The sequence below is a fragment of the Mastacembelus armatus genome, chromosome 11 (assembly GCF_900324485.2).
Source record: "Mastacembelus armatus chromosome 11, fMasArm1.2, whole genome shotgun sequence".
Lineage (NCBI taxonomy): Eukaryota > Metazoa > Chordata > Actinopteri > Synbranchiformes > Mastacembelidae > Mastacembelus > Mastacembelus armatus.
The window spans coordinates 20,092,112-20,115,911 of NC_046643.1; the positions used below are offsets into that span (position 1 = coordinate 20,092,112).

Below are 23,800 nucleotides of genomic sequence, written 5' to 3' on the forward strand. Positions count from 1 at the left end.
CTCCCTGATGGTGCCAGACGCCACTGCTGGGATTTATAAAAACAGCATGCAAGACCTCCACAAAACACACACAAGCTCCTGTCACTTGTGAGGACACCAGGCTCGCCCTGTGTCTACGCCCACCTGTCCAGTCCCACCTTCACCAGTCACATCTTCAGCCTGTAACATCATCTTAACCCAAAAGCAAACGCTTCAGCTTTTTCAACTACAAGTGAGTCTCTGCAGTGTAGTAAATAAATATGTATTCACAAACAAACATTTGGATTTATACACTTGTGAGGTCATTCTCTGTATTAATGCAGGTCATGCGGCATGGTAAATATCAAATTAAGCAGAATTAACTGCAGTTGATTTAGTCATGTCAGGCATCATTATATTGTTTAATTATGGTCAAATATCATTTAAAATTATCTTAATGTAAATATTCAGTGTTATCTAATCCCCTGTGGTCGGTGGACGAACCGATTGATGTTGTGCAACCTGCTTTAGTTTAGAGATGCATAGATCTCTAATTACATCAGGTCCTCATTAGTGTCCCCAGACGGGAGTTCAGTCCACATACCATGCAGTGGAAACAGGTGTCAACACTGTACAAGCAGGTAAAACACACAGACCCACATCCCGCATAGTCAAATAAACACAATCAGGAGCAAACACACACAAATATACATGTGCACCGACACACACCCACATTGTTACTCATAATTATTCATTTTGGCCACTGAGATACAAAGAGGGTGATGTGAATGAAACATTTCCAGCACCTGGCACTTTGGACCGTCATCCCTCTCTGTATCTTTAATGCACTTTCTGTGTCTGTGTTTTCTACTGTCTGTTCTTCTCTCTCACTGTCTCTGCTGCATAAATTATAGGAGCCCGGTCCAACAGTTTATTATTATGAAACAGCATGATAATTTACCCTTCTCTGCTCATTTGTCCTCTTGTGCACCCCTGCAACATGTTTTGCATGAACTGAAGTAAATGCTTTCTGCCACTACTCCAACACAAAAAGGCTAACATTTATACACACACACACACACACACACTGTAGTTCTTTGTTACCATGGAGCTTGTTTTGAGACTGAAAATTCAAGTAAAACAAATCTGAAGTGATATTCACATACTGCAAACATCTGCTAAAGTCTGATGTCAGTGTTACTGGTTAACAAACATATTACTCTATAGTCTTTAATCGATGTGTCACTGTAGCGTTCAGGCTCTGCAAGGAAACAATAATTCAATGTGCACTAATTCCATAATCTGGCCTGTAGAAACATCACATTCACAGCCATTATTAAGCCACTGTAAAGAATCAATAATTTAATCTGCTAACCCTGTCAACAGTCATCATCCAACCCACAGCTGCTCTACAGAGTCCATAATCTGAGGAGGAAGATTTGGTTCTCTGTACTTTCTTGCCTGCAGCTACTGATTGTAAAACAGCTCGTCTTCGGTTTACTCCAAACAAATCACCGCTGCTCTCGCCGCAGCAAACCTAAAGCTCATCAGCGCCTGAGCACCGGAGGACCTTTTCATACAAAGACCAGACACTCGGTGATGAGAACAGCAAATGTAAAAACTGTTGTGTCCTGGGAATAGACAGCATCACTGATATAATGACCCTCCATCTCAAAGGCAGCAAAACACTCCCGGTAAAGTCTGGGTGTGAGGTTCAATCAACGTGAACAAGAGGAACGCTGTTAGAACCACAGGTTTTGTGTTGGTTAAGTATTTATTTGCACAACACTGTGGAAAAAACTGATTTCCTTTTAGTTTTACGTTTTATTCTATTTTGTGTGTTTCTGAGTCACCAATTAGTAGTTTTATGGGGGATTTAAATGACATGCATGTTTATCAGACAGGAAGGGCATAATGAAAGACACTTGGATGAGCACATGCTTGTGTAGCTTCAGTCATATTAAGGATTAAAATTGAATATTCTGGTCTAATATTTCTCTCTTCATTTTCAAAAGTCGATCACCTCCTTTAGCATCACAACTTACTGCATCGGTATCAGTCTTTGCTCTCACATTTAATTAAGCTGTTAAGTAATTTCTGTTTAAAAGTTGGATTAATTATATATGATAATAAAAAATAAACTGTGATGCTCATGCACCAGTGTTTGATGGTTTGTAAGAATCAGCTTTTTCCTTCAGAGTATTATTGTTGTTGAATGTCCTGCTGTCTGGACCCTCTGTCTGCCTCTGTCCTTCAGTTGTGTCATTGATTATTTTGGTCAAAGCTGCTCTGTCACCGAGGAGTCGAGGCTCTTTGAGCACCAAAACAAGAAGTGTTCCACCTTGTTGTTTCCAGGAAGGCTAAAAACTTACCTGCCCAGAAATCCCTCCAACAGAAAGGAGCCGCTGCTCAAGTTCCCTGCCAGCCACAGATTCGTTAATACTTTGAAACATGTTCTGTCTCTGCTCTGACTCTGCCAGTCTGTTCTGCAAATGCAAACACTTGGAAACGATGGTAAATAAGTGAAGCACATGTTTTTTTTCTAATCTCTTATAAGCTCCAAGTTGCTGCAGAGATGTAATTCTTCTAAAAGCAGCTGAACAGGAACAAAGTTTGATTAAACGTTTGCTTTGATTAGTACAGTCTCATCCACAGTGACTTCAAGTGTCCAATCACTGAACTGGGCTCAGTCAAGGTTTTGCTAAAGTGCTGTATTTTTAATTCCTATTAAATACATGAGCAGTTTAAAAAGCCAAGGTCACACCCTCTGGCTGAGCTCAGGATTTTGCCCACAAAAGGAGCAAATAGCACAATAGTAAATTAGCATACTCCAAAATGGTGCATTATGGGGATTGAGGTTTTCCGTTCAATGTCAATGTCGAAATTCTGCTTAGACTGCAGCTTTAATAAGGTCATGTAGCGAGAGGATAAGCTGCTCAATATGTCTCAGGTGACGTCTGGTCCCTGGTCACTACAGCTACCATCACGTTTTCGCTTGAATCTTTGTTTTCTGTCCAATCTTTTAGTGTTACAACCATCAAACGTGATTTTTAGAAGCAGACTGTTAAAATATTTACCTTTTTGATTCTTAGGACAAACACGCAACAAGCTGGCCAGAAACAACAAATGCCAACTGCTGCATCTTTGAACGCCGCCTTTGTCTAGACACAAAAAAAAACAAGTGGCACAAAGCCAATCAGATTGTACGTTCTGCACCTGCGTGAGAGGAAATAACTCTCCACACCAGCAGGGGGCGGTAGTCTGTGTTGGCCATTCAAAAAGGGACAGTGGAAGATCAGTGCTGCAGATACACAAAGTGTTCTGGGTTGTGACAGAAGAAAGGAAGAGGCGGAGGAGAGAAATAAGGACGACATGGGGAACATCATGGATAATATCTGCTAAGCTGAGCAGCCAATCAGAAAGTCCATCAGGTCATCATGGTCAAACTAGCGCTGACGGTGCAGGACACACACTCACATTGTGTGTTGTGACTTTTACCTTAAGAATGAAGCTTGTTAGCACTGCACTGGCTTTTTGGCATCTAGAACAGTTTTTCACCTGAGTATCTCCAAACCTGGTGGTTGGCGTTAAGGTCCGGGAAGGCAGTTTTAAATCCTGCTTATAAAGTGCCTGTTAAATCATTGTAACCCATTAACAACTCTATCAAGCCCATCGCGTTGATGTATCGGGATCATTCTGTTGTGAGGTTGTAAAATTCTCTTATTGCACCTTAAAGTCAAGTGGAATGAGCTTCACTTTCCTGTCACGCTGATTAAAAATGACCCCCCTGTGCTGTTTAAGAGAAGGCAAAGGGAAGACGACTTGTACTGTTGCATCACACCGTACACCATCAAGTTCAAAAACTGGTTTGACAAAACAAAACCATAAACCACCCTGTCATTTATTTCGATATGATGTGCACTCAAGCACGTGTGCACAATGAATTAACATCATTTGAAAAAGAAAAACTAGTTAACGCTGCATGAGTCTGACTAACTACTGATATAAGGGCTATGTCTATGTAAAGTATGTAAATTATCTAACAATTAATTTCCCTCTTATTGTTTTTAAATTCAACATGAATATCTCATCAGCCAAGTCTCTGGAGGATTTGCTGGCCTGTCCTCATTGTTCGCACTTTTCTACGCACCACACACAGAATATTTTGCCCCAACATCAGTAAGACGCCAAAGACCTGCAAGGCAAATCATCTCAAAGGCGCAAAAACTACATGGATTTGTTTTATTAAAAATAATAAATATATTTTTATGTAAGTTTGTTCAAATATCTTTCAGCCTTTGAAAATGGGGTCGGTCTGTATGTAAATAGTCCTGAACTCCTAATGCAATATACATTTAAACCCCATTGACTTAAAACTATCTTTGTCCATTTCATCTCCAAATTGCACAAACTGTGTCACTGTCCAAATACTTTTGGACTTGACTGTGTGGCAGATAAACAAGCGGACTAAAGACTAAAGGGTTTGAGTTTTTAAAAAGGATCATTGTGAAAACTAACAGGCAGCGAAGACGAGGACACTAACGCAGGTGTAGTCTAGTCCCAGATCTCACTCTGAGCCCTGCAGCCAGCTGCCTTAAAGGACTACACTCAGCAAAAATACTCTATGATTCAGTTGGGCAGAGATTAATTCAGCAAACACACAGCTGGGAAATGCAGGTGCAGACAAATGATGTTAGACAGGACCAGTTAGGGTCAAGTACTGGTCTCTGAGGGGGTTCTATCGACAGCGCTGGTCCTTTGCTCGGCCATTAGCCCCGAGGTCAAAGCCTTCGTACAGCATTCGCTTCAACAGAGCCGGGATTACAGACTTTGTCTATTAAATACAGAAATCTCTGCCTAAAAGCGTCAGACCAAAAATGAAGTGACTGAATGAGTCAGATTTGTTTCTCTTGAACAGTCCTGACATTAGTGTTTATTTGGAAACAAGCACGTCCAGTATGTTGTTTACTTGTTTTAAGCTCTTCACCAACCACTGAAGGAAAATATTGGGCTATTTATCTGCTAAATGCCATGTTCACCAGTTAGTGACTAATTTAGTCTTCACACAGCTTCCTCACTGAAAACAGTCCGAATCACATGGGTGAGAGTCGCACAAAAAAAGCAAAACGACGAGCTGGAAAAAGCTAAAACGCTCCTCAGATATAAAAGAGCAGCAGGGCGAACTAAACCTTTATCTGCCTGCTAGTTTACATTCCTCTATCTTTGACGATTCCATCGAGTGCAAGACGCTAACCTGTCTCCTCTGTCAGTATCTCAGCTTTTATTCAGCAAAAACCCAATACAGTAAAGGTGAGACGCATCAGCAAAGGGCAGAAAATTGTACTGCGATTCCCACAGACGAAGTACTACTTCAGTTTGCTGCCTTTTTTGCACTGATGCCTCTGCTGTGAGGTTAAGTACTGCCAGAGGAAATACAGGCTGAACTTGTGCTTCTTCTGTTATCGTCTCCAAATCAGACTGGGGTCAGTTTCTGATCTGGGCATGCGTGATGTATAAATTCTGCAAATCTCTCCTCAAACACCACCGTTCAGTTCAGTGTTTTATAGAAGGTCCAGAGGGAAAAACATTATGCTGCATTGTCACGTTAATGTGTTTTATCATCGGTGTTGGCAACTGAAACAGGGGATTCAGGATTCAGGGGCCAGATCAGGTCAGATCTTCAAAATGCGACATGGAGAGGGATTGACAGTTGTGACCAAAGGAAAGAAAAGACAAAATGAGATTATACAACTTAACATCACAAGTGTGGGGCAAGAAAGGATTTTCATTTTATTCTGCAGTTTCTATCAACTATCAAGACAAAATACTGAGACAAAGTCTAAAAGGGATGAGGTCTGGAGAACAGTTTCAGTCAGAGGTTTGTAATGAAGCAGAAAAAAAACCTTTCAGTGCAATGCTCACTTGTTGCGTTGTGGACTGAATATTGTGTTTGCTGCTACATGTCATGTAAAGTACATGGACACCTCAGAAATGTAAGTGTCACCTAATGATGTGGGACTTTCCACCAGATGCTGGACCTGCCTGCAGGGATTTGCCCCCATCCAGACACAAAAGCATTAGCAAGGTCCAACACTGATTCCAGATCATCAGAAAGGTGATGAATGAGGTTGAGGCAGTAAAACCTTTTCTCACCATTAATATGCTGAAACAGACCAGAGTGTCCACATACATTTGGCCATATTCCATATATTATTATCCAGCACTTAGAGACACTTATATCATAAGGCCGCCTCAACACACTGGTCAGAGCTGGAAGTGACCCAGTACAATCATAGTCTGACCTGCTGGAAACTGGAGCAGGGGGGGTCTAACGAGGCCTAGTTGATGAGGGAGGGGCAAAAGCTGCTTTTTCACCTGTCTTGCCAAGATCCTGTTGAACCAGCGTCCTTCCATTCACGAACTTGTTTCCCTAACCTTGTGCCTGGATTACTTATGCTGTAAATCCTACTTCATCCACTTTAAGATCTACAAACACCTGAAATCCAAAGGCTCCAAAGAGCTTGGCGTTTATTTCTTCTTTTAAAGATGGATTTTCTTTCTTCCCTTTTGGTTTTCAAGCTTAAAATCGGGGGTCGGCACTCGCAGGTAAACATATTGAGCAGTAAAAGGTCAGGAGCAAATGGAACACAGCAAGAAAGAACAAAAAGATTTACTTGTTTTTCTGAGGCCAAAGTAAATCCTGAGGAATCGAAAATGGCCTCGGAGTGCAGACCTTGGATTTGGTGCTATTACTGTACACCTGCCACACACGGCCCCTGATGGAGAGGACTCTGGCCTGTGACTTAGCCCTGGCTAACAAGGCTGACAAAGACTAAAGAGTAGAGATGCAGGGGGGATAGTTTCTCATTAGATATACTCTCTATCCCCAGAGAAGACGGCGCCACAGTGAGACAGCGCAAAGGTGGAACTGAGCAGCGATGAGTTTGCATGTTTGATGGGGTGTGAAATTGCAGTTAGCCCGTCTAGCCGCCACGCTATGATAATTGGTGCCACCTCGCACAGCTGTGTACTAACCTCCTCCCAGCCTCTCCCGTTGGTGTAGGAGATGACGTCGAGCAGCGGGTTGGACAGGTAGCCGTCGCTGTTGAAGGAGTAGTCCCGCCCACCAATGGAGATGTTGGTGAAGTACCTGTGAGCGGCAACAGGAGGAGAAAAGGTGTAAAACAAACGGGGTTTGATGGCATCAATGTAAAACATCCAGACTGATCCTAGTCGCTGAACAAACTGGAGGTGTCTGGGACCACGTTTCAGTATTCTCACCCACCATGCACCCACCACCATGCCAAGGACATTAGACCCATTTTATTAATTTAATTTCATCAAGTCTTTTTCACCCAAACTGTTTATTTTTCTGAGTTTTCTTTGAAAAGCAGGTGCAGCACTTGACTGTGGTGAGGACTATAGCAGGATCGATCGATCATCTTTGGGTTTTTATGGCCTGGTCCTGCCGAGCACATGAGAACAGTGCGAAGTGTCTGAAACAAGAATCAACTTTTTTTTTTTTTTTTTTTTGGTAAACGTTCACTTTGAATAAATAAAACTGACAACAAAAGGATGTTTCAACACATAAGCCCATAACACCAGATCGTCTATAGGAAGAAAACACATCAGACGATTTTTATCCTAATGAAAGTTTCATCAGTGAAGAAGTCAAATGAGAAAAGACAGAATTAAAGCTCTGGTGTTTCAGCCTTGCAGGGAACAAGCATCAGGGACTCTGTGCTGAAGACAAAACACATTCCTGCCAATATGAGAGAAAATTACATTTCTGAGGTGCAGAGTCCGTGAGGTGGCAAAACAAAGAGCCCAGAGGAGGTGACGCAGGGAGGGGAAGAGCAGATAAAGAGCACAATTTGCTAAAACGTTTGCTCGGCTTGAGCGGCGTTCTTGGATTGTACAGCAGCAGGAGGTTTGAGAAAAAGAGAGAGAGCAAAGAGCGAAGGACAAACGGTTGGGAAAAAAATAAAAATAAAAAAAAAAAACTTCCAGAAACAGGCAAAACAAAAGCAGAAGAGTGTTGGAGAGAAAGTTTTACCTTTGATGTTTTTTAATGAAACCTCTACCTTTAAAAGCATCTCAGAAAAAAGCACATCAAAGCCTCCTAATGAAACCTTCCCACATGCTCACGAACACCCAGGCGACCTCGCTGAAAGAAAACCTCAACAACATCCCAAATCACTCTTCATCAACCGCAATCACGCTTCAAAACACACAAACATACGCACGGCCCTCGAGTGAGGAGAAACACTGCAGTGGCTCCAGTGACTAAGCGATCACGAGCACGCTGCATATTCTGGTTTATCAAGCTTTCGTAGCAGAAAACAAGTCGCTTTGGTTCTGCGTACTGGCAGTATATTCACAGTATATACAGCTAATTCAACTCAGCCCGATGAGGAACGTTCTTGCACTTCACACGATCCGAAAGAACAGAAGAGGCAAGAGAAAAATCAAAACTAATGAACAGAAACTGTCCAGGAAAAAGACGTCACCTGTTTGACAAGTGACACAGAGTCTCTGGAACCAACGAACAAAAAAAAATAAACCTCATTACTTCAGTTCTCCTGAGTTGAGTTCTGCTGCTCTGAATGATGCTGCTGTAGGTGCTGGTAGACAATCGGACGAGCTCATTAAAAGTAAAAGGAACACAACACACTTTACAGACAGAGCCACAAAGCCATTGTGCACTCCTGCACAACTAATCCCCATTGGTTCCTCAGGTCAAAGTGCAAAACATCCTGCAGAGACACTGTGTTGACTTGAATTATGAATCAAATGCAAGGAGAATAAAAAGCAGCTCACAGGAAACAAACCAGGACGTTGTGTGCATGTCCCAGCTTTCTAATAAAATGGGTATGAGCTTATCCCTGCTATAGGGAATGAAACATGCTGTTCAGTATAGGATATTAGGATCTTTGCATGTTCCTCACATGGAGTCCAGTGAGATTCAGCTCCTATAGGTGCAGCTCACTGAAAGGTCACAGTGTTGATTCACTTTGACTCCCCCGTCCCAAAGGGACCTGTTGGGCTTCCTGTCATCTGCTTTTAATTTCAAAGAACTTCACTAATTGGCTGAGTGAAACCTGACTTTCCTCGCGGTATGCTAATGTGTTCCTGGAGAACGACACACGGAGTCTGCTGCATTGCTGATAAGCAGCAGACTCAGGGAGACATTCAGCTCACACACCCTGCAGCGTCTGAGGGCAAAACCTCCTCATGGTTCTGAACTCATGTCCAGAAAGTGTGTGGCCTCCCCAGGGTGGAGCTCTGTAAGAGGAGGCCCATGAGCTCCTGATGCTGCCTGAGGACTCCAGCATTTCTATTTCACTTGGTGGTACCCAGAGGAAGAATCAGCCTGGAGGTTCAGCGTGGCATCGTCAGTCTATGTGGCCTAACTTCTACTCCCCTCACATTCTCCGTCTTTTATTTTTCATCCTCCTTCACTGTCCTCTTTCCGACATACCATCTGAAATTCTCTTGATCTTTTCCCCCTGCAGAAACCACGGTGCTGTGCAGAGGAGCAGCGAACCAGAGGTGAAAGTGATGCAGGAGGAAATGAGGAGGAGGAGGTTGCAAAGAGCATAGGAGCAAAAGAGAAGGTGGAAGAGAGAGAGAGGAACGAAGAAGGACCGAGAAGAAAAACTGCTATAAAAGAGGGAGAGCGTGTGATACAGAGAGTCTGTGGACCAGGGACAGGAGCCGCCGCACACACACCGAGAAAAAACCCAAGGAATACATGTCAGAGTGTGTTTAACACACCCGGTGATAGACCTTACTGTTGGTATACTTATGTGTTCATTACTTCACTTTTTATGTCAGACAGAGAGAACAGCAGGCTCCGCTGCATAAAGCTGATTCACTCTGCAGGTAATACACTCCTGATTTTAAATGCATAGTTTCAATGACCCTGAAACATTTTGTTATAGGAATGAATCAAAGACTGAAACCTCCAACAAAAGCAATAACACTGGCTTTGGAACAGGGTTTATTTTAGAGAAATCTCCAAGGTTCAAAACCTCAGTGAGCGTCTCGGTTAATAAAAGCTGCTTCATTTTAAAACTGTTGTCTTTTTTTATGTTGGTGACATTTTCCGCACAAAGCTTTCATATCTTTGTGGGTTTTATTCTGTGCGTCCCACTAAATATTCAGCCTCTTTCTGCATTTCTTGTTTTGTTGTTGTTTGTGTTTTATTCCTTTATGGTCTGGTGTGTTCTCACTAATGATTCCTACCAAATCACTGTTTCAGCCACAGGAAGAACATATCTGGAAACTCTACTCAATCACAAGCCCTTTCTTACTCTTTCATGTCTATTGATCTCTGTTTGTGTTCTAGCAGTCAGCGGCTATTGAGAACTGAAATAGCAGATTTCACAGAAACAATTCTGCTGATTGTTGGTATATTTATCTGGATAAGTCGTTGCCAACTCCTGGAATAACATTTCATTATATTTAGACAGATCTCTCCTCATGTTAAAATAAATAGCTGCTAATTCATTGTGGTAGCAGAACTGACATTAATCATTATATTATATATATATTATTAGTTTAAATTGCACCGGGGGGTAAAGTCCTGTGAAGGCAGGGAGGACGAAGATGCTGCACTGTCTGTTTTATAGCTACACAACAGCAGAGCTGAGGCAGAGCTGGATTTAATCAGTGAGTCCAGTGGAAACGTGACAGCCATGCACCAAACAGGTGGGGGTGGTTGGGGGGGCGAGATGTTCCCTGTGGATTTAAGTACCTGCTTTATTAATTTGCGCAGTGGGGAAAATATTGATATTACAAATTACAACAGGAGAGGGAGAGAGAGAAAAAGACGAGGAAAAGCAGTGGTTGGATTCAGGTTCAACAGAGTTTAAAAGGAATAATTCAGGGATAAACGGAGGGTGGAACTCTGCCCACCCCAGTAAATCCACCTTTTCATTCTCAGGAAAACATTTACCCAGACCTCCATCTGTTCAAGCTCAAAGTAGCCCAGAGACAAAATGAGATCTAAACCCCTGAAGTTGAAGTCAGACAGTTAACTATGAACATGGCTCAACATGGAAATCTGAACTATTTTGGAAAATTTGTGGAAATTAGGGATACAACAGTCCAGCAGATGATGTTCACCTTTTTTAACAACAATAAAAACCTTTTCCTACAACCTGAACTCATCTTCACTGTAATCATTATTTACTGCCTGAAACCTAAATCCTCCCATTTCCTCCAATACGCCTGCTGCATATTACACAACCATCGAGCCAGTTCTCAATATGCTTTGAGCATCACCACTGACGCTGGACTGGGTCAAGCTGTGCAGATAACATCATGTGAAATATGAAGATTCTCATCTACAGTCATTTCCACCAAACTCTGAGCTTTTTCCTTTAGTTTCTGTCCCCGTCTAAAAACCAGTGTGTTGTTTACTGTCTTTACTCTTAGTCACAGGATTTATCCAGGTTTATTCCAGGCTTCGCTCTATGTTTAAGCAACGTCTGAATGTACACTGCTGGATTTAACTCTTCCCATCCTTGTCTGTCGGGCTTGATGAGAGACAGAGCTAAACTAAAACATGCTTTAGTCACAGCTCATTCTTCTAGTGTGTCCCCACGAACAAGCCCACTGGCGTTAGAGGCATGTTGATTTACTGTTGGTAACTAAATGAAGATTAATGAAGCTTTAGGAGCCTTTAGATTTTCTCCCGATGACCCGATGTGGAATAACGTTTTCCGTCCTCAGTTTTCTGGCCTCAGTGTTTCTCACCTAGCAGAGCTCTCACTTGGTGATAAGCCTGTCACCTCATTGCTCTGCCATTGGCCCGCTCGCCTCGCTGTAGTGATTTTTTTCTGACCAATCACACTGAATGCCATCTCAGCCTGGCAACTACAAGTGTGTGGAGCTGTCATGACTGCAGATACTTGAAATTTCATTACAAAAAAAACACACACTGCTGCAGGATTCAGACTCCTCGTTTGTTGTTATGATTTCAAAATAAGACAAAATCTGCTCTGCCTTTTTGTTTTGTCTTACTGGACAGGACTACAGAGGAGAGTCAGCAGGTCTGGGCAGGGTTTTATTACTATTATTGCCGGAAATGCTGAACAGATATGCAGTTCCAGCAAAAATGTGTAAAGTGCAAAAAGAGCAAATTTATTCTCAACCCACATCCACAAAACTAGTGGGAACCTCTGGCTGCAAACATCAAAACACTTTATATTTCTTCATGTCAGAAAGTGAAATGTTCATTAATACAAGGAAGCTATGAAAAATCTCCCCGCAAGCAATTAATAAAGGCAAGATATCTCCATTTCCATTCATCATTTCTAATTCAATACATTTCAATTCACTAAAAACCCCTGATGGATGTGCTGCAGCAGCAGAGGAGAAATCTGGCTGGTGTAGAGATTCATCCGTTCATACTGAAGTTGGATGTAGAGACAGACAGATAAAAGGATCCATTCAGAGGGACTGGAAAAGATGTGTGTGTGTGTGTGTGTGTGTGTGTGTGTGTGTGTGTGTGTGTGTGTGTGCCTGGAGCTCTGTCAGAGATGGAGTGTGTGCTAATGGTTTACAGTCCTGCTCTAATAAGCACAAAAGATCTCGCTGCCTCGTGTGTGTGTGTGTGTGTGTGTGTGTGTGTGTGTGTGTGATTTTCCATCAGCGGAAACAGTCAGCCTCTTTGCCGCCTGTTACAGGAAAGCTTTTTGTGTAACCATGACAACTTCTTCAAAAGTGAAGTGAGTGGGAGAGATTTAAAGAGGAAAAGATGAAAAGAAAGAAAGACAGAAAAGGAGGGAGAGAGACGGACGAGTTAGCTCCAATGATCAAGAGCCATTTCAAGTTTCGTGTAATGAAAGTCTGGGATTTGTCAGCATTTATTCTGCATCTCCCTTCATCTTTCTATCCTCTTTTCTTCCTCTCTGTTTTATTGGCATGTTTTATTTTAAGAAAATATAATATGTTTTAAGGAAAAAAGAAAAAACTCATTTAGCAAAGTGTTCACCAAAGATATTTCTTAAAACCTGACGTAACGTTTTAATCAAAGTGCAGCATCATATTAAAGAAAAGACACAGGCTAAATGTGACTGAGTGGAAAATACACAAGACAAAAAAGCTAAAGCATATTTCTCACATTTTGTCTTGCACATATAAAACTACTGCAGTGGTTTTCCCTCCAAAAGAGCAACACGGTTAAAGTCTGATTAATGATGTGTGAAGGTGAAATACCTGCTGCAGCCTGGTCTGGGATGATTTTGCAAAATACTGAATTCATTTCTTACTGTCTGCTAACTGCAAAACCTCCCCACAAACACATCTCGCCACTTAAAACACAAATACACTGGACAGGATCATGAAAAATAAAAAACGGAATAAAACGTTTCACGCTGCCCCTTCACAATAAAAGCATGTTGACTAAAATAACTACTAAAATACTCAGGAAGCAGCGGTACAGGACATCCATTACTCATTCAGCTATTTTCTCACAAACAGGAACAAGACACTTCAAAACACTGAGCAAAACGTTATCAAACATCTTTAAAAGTGCATCTCCTCCAGATGAAGGACAAGGGGAACACTCTGTACTTCGTTAACAAAGAGCTGCCCTTAAGGAAATCAGAGCTTACGAACTACTCGCATGGTTGTATTTTGAAAAAGTGGGTTTTTAATCTGGTGACTCAGGAAACAGATGAGCCCTGACCCACCACAGAGCAGAGCACTGACTTCTGAGGGGGTGACGTGTGTGTCTCACACACATTTTGCAGCAAAGAGAAACGTTGCAGATCTAGAAAACGTGCTTCCATTTCAGAGTTACTGTGTTTCTGGATATATGATGCTGACTTAATGTAAGAATTGCTCCCTGAGGTCCATTGGATTGACTGATTCTGTGCTGGCTGCTCGCTCATTGATGCGACGGTGGGCAGGACGTGGTGCTTTAATGTTGTGATGAGACTGAGGCTTAACTCGGAGTGGAAACTGGAATTGGTGTTTTCCAGACGCCTTCAAGGAACTGAGGCTTTGCCAACATCTGTGCATGTGCAGCACCAACTGTATTGTCATCTCAGTCATGTTTGGCTTTGTCCACCTGTTTGGATGTTTAACACACGTCTCTTTCCATCTCTCTGACTCCTCCTGTGGTTTCCTCATACAACAGATACAGCTGATTAGGCTTCCACTTTTTAATTCTCTCCATTTCCCCTGCCACTGTGAAACCTAAACAAATAGATGACCGGATGAATGAATGACAACATAAAAAAATAAAAGCCCTGTGCACAATATACTCAATGGGATGAACAACCCTCCCTCTTTCCTCTCAGTCCCCCCACTCACTGATATTGATTGAGCTGATTCATAATTCATCACTTTCTATGACAGAGCTGCTGTGGGTCTGTGGAACACGCCGGTAGAGCTGCTCTGCTCGCACATGGTGGAGAATAATGGTTGTATTTCATGCTATGGCACGCACGCGCACACACACACACACACACACACACACACACACACACACTGGCTGAACCACACAGCACAAATGAGCAGCTTGTGACCATGAGGAGCAGAGGGAGGGAGCAGCCTGATAGAGACGTAAAGGCCACAGTGACTCAGAGACGAGAGCAGCACAGGATCTGCTGTGAGTGATTTAACTGGGCTACATGTGGCTCTTTAATATTCATAAATCATTGCCAGACTCATTGTGGGACATTTTAAGATGTTGTGAAGTGGACTGTCAAGTCTGGAGCAGCCTGAATTGCTGCAGGAATCTTTGACGGGAGCCGACAGCATCGAATCTGTGCTGCGTTCACAGATATGAGCATTGTGCAGATACGGCCACTACAATAGAATTACCAGTAGCCTGACACTGGTCCTTGGAGCTTTGCTGCTATTTGACTAAAACTATAACTACAGAGCAACTGAAGAATGGCAGTGACTGCACATACATCCAGAATCACAGTTAGCTCACTGTAAAAGGGGTTATTTCTGAAAAGTACTAACACACCTCTTTGTCCGACACTGGTCCACTAATGAAATGAAACCGTGTGACTGAGGATGTTTTATCTCTGTCCAACGAATGAGTCGGCGCTGATCAAAGCAGATCCTGGTGTGTTGGTACAAATAAGAGACGGTGTGTGGTCGGGTGAGACATGAAAAGGTTGGCGAGCTCTTACTTTCTCACTGTTCTGAGTCATCACGGGGCTGAGACACTCATTAATAAGTTCTGATACTTTGCTGATACACACGGTTTTTCCTGAGAGTATCCCTGCCTGCAAAGGAGCACGCTGCTGATGCCTTCAGGCTGTGGACACTCAAATACTTAAAAGTCTGTGTTCGGCTTTAATCATGAACAAACATCCACCTCTGCTCAGGCTCTTTGTGTGTTTTTCTGGGGACGGTAAAGACCGAAGAAGGTGGTTTGAAAAGAGGGTCACCGTGACGTCAGGCTCAGCAAACCCCACCAATTAAAACAAAACCCTAAGGTTGGTTTTGCTGCAGGATCTGCTGTTTGCTGAAAGGAAACTAGAAGGAGATTTTAGTGGGTGAGAAGAATCTCATCCTCCACACTCTGTCATCAGATCGACAGCTGCTGCATCTCCACACACATCTCCCCTTTGTTTGTTTCTCCATGAACTTTCAACATAAAGCGTGAGGTTGTGCTTCTTATGCACGGACAGAAAATCTTCAAAGTTGGGCAGTGAAAGTTTGTAAGACTGAAATATAATCAATGCAATCACAGATGCACAGTTCACCGCTGTCTCACAGCAGGAGGCTGTGCAGAGATAAAGGATAAAAAAAAAAAGAATCCTGCAGACAAACGAGACGAACGTTTCACCAGGCAGGGCCTTAATTCTTGTAGCAAAGGTTAAAGTGTTTATTTTCCCCCCAAACAGGATGAAATAAGATGCAGTATCAGTGGAAAGACTCTATATTCAGCCTGCTATTCTGTTCTCAAAGCCATTTCCTCCTCTTCCCTCTACACTCTCATTTCCCTTCATTTCCCTTCTAGATCCCTCAACTACCATTTTTTTTTTTTTTGTCTTTCACATATTTCCTTTCTCCCTCTTTATCGGCTCTCTACCCGAGTCTATCAATCTGTCTCTCTCCTGCCATCGCTCGTCCCAGCAGGGTTGTCATGGCGACGTTACACGTGGATTTGTGAATGCTGTACATTGCCCATGCTGCGTCCTAACAGGGACGCGACGAAGACAGATGGAGACGTGTAATTAATGTAGATTAAAACGACTTCCAGCTTCTTAGACAATTTAAACATGTAAACTGTAATAAAACTCTGACTTTAGCGGATGGTAACAGCTCAACATAGCTAACTGAAGCATTCAACAAAAGTGAAATAATACCACATCTAAAAACAGAACAGAATAAAATGTCTGAACTAGTTATAATTTGCATGATTACAGAACAGGTTACCTGAAATGGAGCGAGGTGGGGAGCAAAGGAAGAAAAAGGAAATCTACAAAGAAGAGGATAAAGGAATCTGTGAATGAAAGACAAGACGGGGAGAAAGATGACAGGAAGTAGAGGGAGAAGAGAGGGGGAAGAAAATGAGACGGACGAAGGGGAAGGGCAGGAGAAGCTGAAGGCGAGAAGAAGAGCTAGAAAATGGGAGGAGAGAGATGGAGGAACCACAGAGTGATGGAGAGACAGGACAAGGAGAGTGACAATTAAAGAGAAGGATGGTGGGGGAGGAAAGAACAAGGAGGGGAGCAGGAAGGGAGCACTGGGCGGAGAGGAGACGCTATTTCAACATCAAACAACATTGGGGAGGAATTTAATGTTCCCTTTACAGCTCCATTTGCATGTTTCTAAGCAGGAGTGACAGCTCTTGTATTAGACACACATCTCTGCACGCACACACGCACACACAAACATTCATATTAGCACTTCACTTCCATCATCACACTGATGTGAGTGCCTTCATTAGCACTGGTAGGACAGGTCGCAGCAAGGATACCAGAGGGGTGTGTGTGTGTGTGTGTGTGTGTGTGTGTGTGTGTGTGTGTGTGTGTGTGTGACAGCGCTGACAGCTTTCAGGCAACAAAAGTCACAGAGCCAGAGGAGATGCACTGGCTGTTAGTGACAATTGCTAATTTCACATGCAGCCCAAACTACCTTTCATCTAGTCTCCGGCTGCAGAAAGAAGGAGCCAAACGAGCACCGTGATTTTTCACTGATTAAATTCTGTCTTTCTGATAGCCCCTCGTGGAGAAGGCGTCTTTTTGTCCTCCTCGCTCCACAGGTGGGTCAAAGTCAGCTGCTCACAGCGTGGGGTCACACCGGTGTGAAATGAACGTGACTGAAAAGTGCTGCATGTCACATTACGACCACAGACGAGTTACACCGAGGAGACTGAGAGGGGAAATAGTAATTATGTGAGGTGACAGTAAATAAAGTCCAAAGTCCACCTTAGGTTGGGTGGATGAATGGGTCAGAAGACACAGGGAGAAGGACTTGTTGATTGAAAAAGTCCAAATGCATCTTTTCAGTCTGCTGTCAGGCTGCATGTAGGTGACACAGGTGTAAAAGGGCAGCAGATGGTGAAACACTGCAGGTGAGACTCCGGCTGGATGTGGCTGCTCTTTTTCTCTGTCCCATCTTCTCTCCTTCCTTTTCCTTCTGCATCTCTTATGCATCTGAATCCAATTATCCAATTGACATGCAAACTACACATCAGATGCCTTTGTGACCGTGGTTCCCCCCCCGCAGGAGCCAAGATGGGAGACAAAGATGGGCAGGAGAGCAGAGCAGATAAGGGGACGGACGGAGGAGAGAGAGGGTTAATTTAATAAGGAAAAAGGAAGGAATGAAAAAATGCTACAGACACAGAAGTGGAGGGAAGATGGAGGAAATAAATGTATGAACAGAAGAGATGGAGGGAAAGAAACTGATGGACTGGGCAGATAGTTAAATAAGAGACTGAGTCAAGAGCTGAAAGACACATAAGATAACTGACCCAGCTAATGGGTGATTGAATAAATAAGCCAATAAATCAATAAATTGATAAATCCTGCCTTCCCTTACTCACCCATGGCAATACAGACGTCTGTGGACGGAGACAGCACGAAGAAGACGTATAAAAACATGCAAACATCTGCTCCCACGCGAGAGTCAAACTGATACGAGAGAAGAAATGAAGGATCTTGTCTGTTATAATCACAGATGTCAGACTGACTTGGTGCAGCTTTGATCTACTGCAGCATAGTCTCTCACGTCCTTTTACCTTCAAATACAGGGCTTTCAATTGCACTGGAGTTTTTCTTTGCTTCAGATGGTTTTTTAAGATACCACTAATGCAAATACAATCCACTGAAAGAGTCTGTGGGGTGCACAGATCCTCATCTTGCACAGCTGCAGTGTTTTGATGGACGTCTCTCCCACAGTTCAATAAATCTAATCTCATTCCCTTTTTCTTCTCTGCTGTGCTTGCTCATATTTGTGCACCAAGCCACTTCATGTGTTCCTCAGAGGTAGTTTCTTCATATCGATCTTCTTCCAGTCTATGTTTTTACTCATTATTAAACAGTTTCGTTGAAAGATTTTCAGATTGCGGTAAGTCTGTTTTACCCTGCCTGTACGTGCACCGCAAAGGGTTTTGGTCTTCTCTCAGAAAACACTCCAGTGTACGAGACGGGGCTTTGAATGTACAGTCCCTCTTTCTGTGCAAAATGCATTTCAGACTTTTTAGAATGAAATTCCCTTCTAGTATTACTTTCTCTCCACCGTACATTAGATCAGCAGCCACACTCTCTCCAGGGACTCCAGAAGAGTGAATTTTCTTTCCAAAAGGCTCTAACATGGAAGGAACCCACTGGATTCGGTGAATCCCTTGGTTAGCTTCAGCTGAACTCTGAAATACATTTAGGCACGGCACAAGGATTTCGTCCCCCCTCTCTTACATAGGAACCACGCTCCGAACTTCACTTCATGGCCCGAACAAAGAGGAGAAACGACTGGCTCAACAACTCTTTCAGTGTGTACGTAACACAGAGAGAATCTGAACCTGTTAACCCACATTGGACGCAGACTAATATTCACACACATAAAGGAACTGAAAATCAGATTAAATTAAACACTCAGATTAAACAGGGAAGAATCTGAAGAGGTAACTCTGTGAAACGAAGCCCAGAACAGGATTAGTTTTTCTGTGAAAAAGGTTAATTAGCAGCATCAGTCTTTTTTTATGCCGTGTGTACAACAGCAGGGGGATAAATTAAATTAGGTTCAGCCAGAACAAACAAAGGTCACCTAATGTATGGGCTATAAATACCCAACTCAAACACAAAGGTAATTGATATTCCATATCATCACATGTGTAATTGTGCGGCAGGAAAACTGAGCTGCACGTATTTTGGAACCTCATCACATAATCGGTCCGATGGGGGAACAAGCACCATAACCCAGTCTGAGCCCTTAACAAAACCTGGTGTAATTCCACAGCAAAGTCAACCCTCCTTTTTTTTCCAAATCCCCGAGCTCATATTAGCCGACTCATCCTCAGCCTGCCCTCCCGTCTGCTCCTACCTTCTCAATACATTATCCTGATTGTTGAGGACACGAGTCATGTGAGTTTAACTCGACTCCCGGGGGGACGCGCCTCATGTATGTTTAAGGAGAGAGGCACAACATGATGGGTCAGTGCTGACAGCCACACAGAGACTTCACAGAGCAGGGAAAGACAGATGGCTGGCAGCTACCTCTGCCTACTCCTGAGCCGAGATACCGACTGGGAACATCAGGTTTCGGAGTCGGCTCTTCAGAGTTACACATTTTGCACCAGTCACACAGGTAAGAATCAGAGGAGGCCTCTGGAGCACAGAGTCCTGCTGGGCCTGGACAAGCTGCAGTGAGTTAAGGAGACCCTGCTACTCCACTTTCCTGCTGCAGCAGTTTAAACCTGATCAGACTGTGTGTCTAAGGAGATGTCTCTCACAACATCCAAAAATGAAGTACTTCACCACTCCTTTGATAAAATACCCATATGGTAAATTGTATCTCACAGAAAACACCTGGGTTTTTCTTTTTTGGGGAGAAGTTAAAAATACAACAAAACTCCCTGCCTCCATCCCAAGGCCAGACCGAGACTAAGAAGACTAAAAAACAAATTTAAAAACCTTCCAATTCAAAATCAGACCGTGAAAACAGCCTTAAAGGTCTGATGCTACTGAACTGCAGCTCCATTAAATGTGATGCAATGTAAATCAGGCACAACAATACAATACTATCAATTATTTTAGCTACTGGGTGGCTTCGGAGAGCAAACGTGCAGTACTGGGCAACCAGCAAGTCAGATGCTATTGACAAAGAGCCTGGGTCCAGCACTGGGACCACTGGGGTGGAAAGAGTTAAAGACCGATAACTCCTGAGTACATTTGTTAGGAGGAACAACGAAGCTGCCCTGACCTCGACGGGGTGAACGTTTTACATCTGACCACGTCCAGCATCCCTGCTGTGACGGGTTCTGCTGGTGGCCTCACAGCTGTGACTTAAAAAAGACACCACAGCTGCTCAGTGAGGGGAAAAAACCTCCAGACTCTTAGTGTCCCCGTCACTGAAAGTACCAGACTGTCCTCACAGAAACTAAAACAACCCTATAGTTTGTTTGTGCGGCTTATTATAACTCACTTTCAATAAGAGACATTTAGGGGCCAAAACATCGTTGAGGTCCAGGTGGCCGAGCCCTCAGTCCACAGTCTGTGTTAACCTCTGCTGCTCGTTAAACGGTGTCGCTGCCAGGGCTGGTTCTTCTCTCCAGTTTAATGTGTTAGGGTCAAGCACATTTTGGACCATGTTCAACTACCCCAGGGCTATTTTGGACCGACCGTCTGGGAACTTTTCTTATCACTTCTTGATGAAAACACTGCCACCCCCCCCCAAAGACGACCATTTCTATCTTTCATCATCTGTCCATGGTAACAAACGACTACGCTGAAACAAAAGAGAGACAGGACAGACGCTGATGATCAGGATCAGGTTGATGCCAGAAGAGGGAACAACACTGAAAGTATAAGGAAAAAGGGAGGACGGGTGTCTCATCCAATGAGGAAAACAAAGAAAGTGAATGCATGGGTGAGCCAGGAGAGAGAAAGAGAGGGGGACTCAAGTCTGGACCAGGCAGGAAAGGTGACAGGTAGGAGGATGACCAGCAGACGTTAATGAGAAACGAGGGAAGGTGTGAAAGAGAGTGAAGGAAAGACTGACAGACGAGAAAAGGCTCAGTAACAGGATGTAGTCCTGTCTGTCTGTCTACCTGTGCCATGAGTTATGTCCTGTTTAGGATGAAATCAATCAGTGACTTAACATCCTCTGCTTCTCATTTCTCATCAGTATTTTTAGACGCACTGTGGCTTAAAGTGTGAATATTTTCATTTAGTCGAAACAGAAAACAACCATCCTGCTCGGTCAACGTAGGCGGAGGCACCATCAGAAATAAACAGAGAGCTGGGAGATACGAATGTGGAAGCGTTGGAGAGCACAGAGGGTGTGAATGCTGCTCTGGTTTTCCTGAATGAGTGCGGCTACTGGAGCTGACCGTCGGGTGGTGATTAGAACAGTGAGACAGACAGAGTGGGCGGTGTGACGCTCCTCCGCTCCCCCTGAGGGTTTAAGGTGACAGTCTGACTCTCCTCCTCCACATCTTTCTGCCTTCACTTCATCCTGCTTCTCCTCTTCGTCACTCCCGGGCATCCTTACATCTCTCCTCTTCCTCTTTTTCCTCCTCGCCACCTCCTGTTTCCGTCAGTGATCCTCTCTCTCTCTCTCGTGTCGACTCCTTTACTCTTTTCTCCTCTTTAGTTTCATCAAAGTGAAAGAAATATTTTCAGTTTTATAATTAAGACTCAATGTCTTTCTTCCTGCAGTTACACATGTAAATTATTTCTATATTTCCACCAAGAATTAAAAATATGCTAATTTAAAATACAAATGACAGCAAAAGATATAGAAGATGTCCTCGTGCTATTATCCAGGAACCACGTCTAGGCTGTCCTGCTCGGCTCCTTCTGTCTTGCTGTCTTGTTCCTGTCTGATCCTCCTCGTCAGTCCACACCGGTGCCTTTTACTTAGTGTCTCAGTTGTCTGGAGGCATTAAAATCTCCTTAACCCCCCGTCTCTCTTCCTTCCACTGCAGGTCCGATGAGTGAAGAAGCTCTGATCGTTCACATCGGGGTGTGACTGTGGGCTCAGAATGGAAAGGGGAGTAGTTCTGAATGGAAATAATTTCATTGGAAAAACCTGAACATAGTATTTTAGGGTGTTCTCACTCTCAGGGCATCTTCTATCACTGTGATATCAAAACCTAAACCTAACCACATCTTTCTGTGTCTGAATTTAACCAGGGAGTTTTTCTTCCTAACCATAACAACACATATATTTTAGCAGCGACTGTCCTCATAGTTTTGGGGCTTGTACCCTGAAGTTGTTTCAGTGTCCTATTGTTTTGTCCCGTAGCCTCAGTATGTGATGCAGTCGGCTATTTCAAGCATTTTGGAAAATTGTACTGAAAGAAATAATAATCCACTGCTTCACACACGATCATTTAACAGAAGATAGTTAAAAAAAATGTTCTTAATGTCCTGTGACTGCAGAACACACTGAAAAAGGACATCTTGTTCCAAAAGCTCCCAAGCTGAAAAATCCTACAACACCCAGGGTGCATTGCGCCTGTTGCATCCCAGTGTCACATCCATTGTCGTTCGGTTTAACACCAACTCCCTCTTGACGACAGACGAGCTGTAGTGGACGAGCACTGGACTTCCTGCTGATCACTGAGGAAGGTTTTAGTCCTCGTGGTGTCACAGGTCACACAGAGGGAAGGTCACAAACACACAGGAGGCTGACCTGAGATCAGCGACGCATCCGTTTAACGTGACATGTGCCGGTGTTGAGCTGCACTCTGCTGTACAGCGCCGAGGTAGATCTGAATGTCATTGCTGCGTTGGCTGTGCTCACACATTGTGCTGCTGCTGTTCACAATCTGATGGCTGGAAGCTGCAACATGATTCCCAAGCAGAAAGCCAACTCATTGTCATCTCTGCCCCCGTCTCCCCTCATCTCCATCGTCCATCCAGTCGCTCTCAACAATCCTCCAGCTCCGCCTGCCAGACTTCCATCTCACACATTTCCCATCTTGCTAGTCCTCACACACGTTCCCTCCTTTTCTTCTGTCTGCACATGTGAGCAGCTGGTTGGCTTCTTAGTGAACGCGATCATGTAGTTACGCTGGTGTTTTATGTCTTTTTAGTTAAACACACATCTGCCTCAGCTGTCAGAACACAGAAAGACTCGCTAATGGAGGCTGTTAGGAAGCAAAACGGCTGAAATGTGTATTGTCTCGAAAGGCTCCTCCGGTGTGAGGATGTTTTTAACTCTCCACCACATTTTCTGTATGAATATGAATCATGTCTGTGCTGTAGTGTTGGGTAGAGTGCAGCGTCATCCTCTGATCCCAGTACGTCAAACTCAAAAGTCCACAAATCGCTAATGAATGACATCTATTTGGTTTTAACGTCTCTTAATGATTCATTATCCAAGAGATTTGCGGAGCATCTATTTGCTCGGCTTCCCACTCACTGTGTACAGACAGGGGAGCTCTGCTGGCAGGTGTGCAGCTACAGTCATCAACACACTCTGAGCTTTACTTCTTCAGTCTAAAACAGGATGTCACGGACTGGAAAGGCACAAGGATTGAAGAACTACCTTTCATTCAAACTCAGTTTATCCAAAACAAAGAGAGCAGCATGGGGTTTAACAGTGAAGCGGGGGGGGGGGTTGGATGTTGGAGTTATTGCCGTAATAACAAGTGTTCTGTGGAGTTAAAATCAGAATTTAGAAGACGACT

At 43.5% G+C, this 23,800-nt stretch overlaps 1 protein-coding gene across 1 annotated transcript in view; it reads right to left on the reverse strand.

The window, feature by feature from the left end:
* Positions 1–23,800, reverse strand: part of grin2da (glutamate receptor, ionotropic, N-methyl D-aspartate 2D, a) — an 82,368-nt gene that overhangs the window by 41,316 nt on the left and 17,252 nt on the right. Inside the window, exons 7-9 of the mRNA XM_026300283.1 lie at positions 20,418–20,446; positions 14,988–15,009; positions 6,994–7,108 (exon numbers count right to left, since the gene is read on the reverse strand). Of these exons, the coding sequence (XP_026156068.1) occupies positions 6,994–7,108; positions 14,988–15,009; positions 20,418–20,446 (166 nt within the window). The remainder of the gene's footprint in view (positions 1–6,993; positions 7,109–14,987; positions 15,010–20,417; positions 20,447–23,800) is intronic.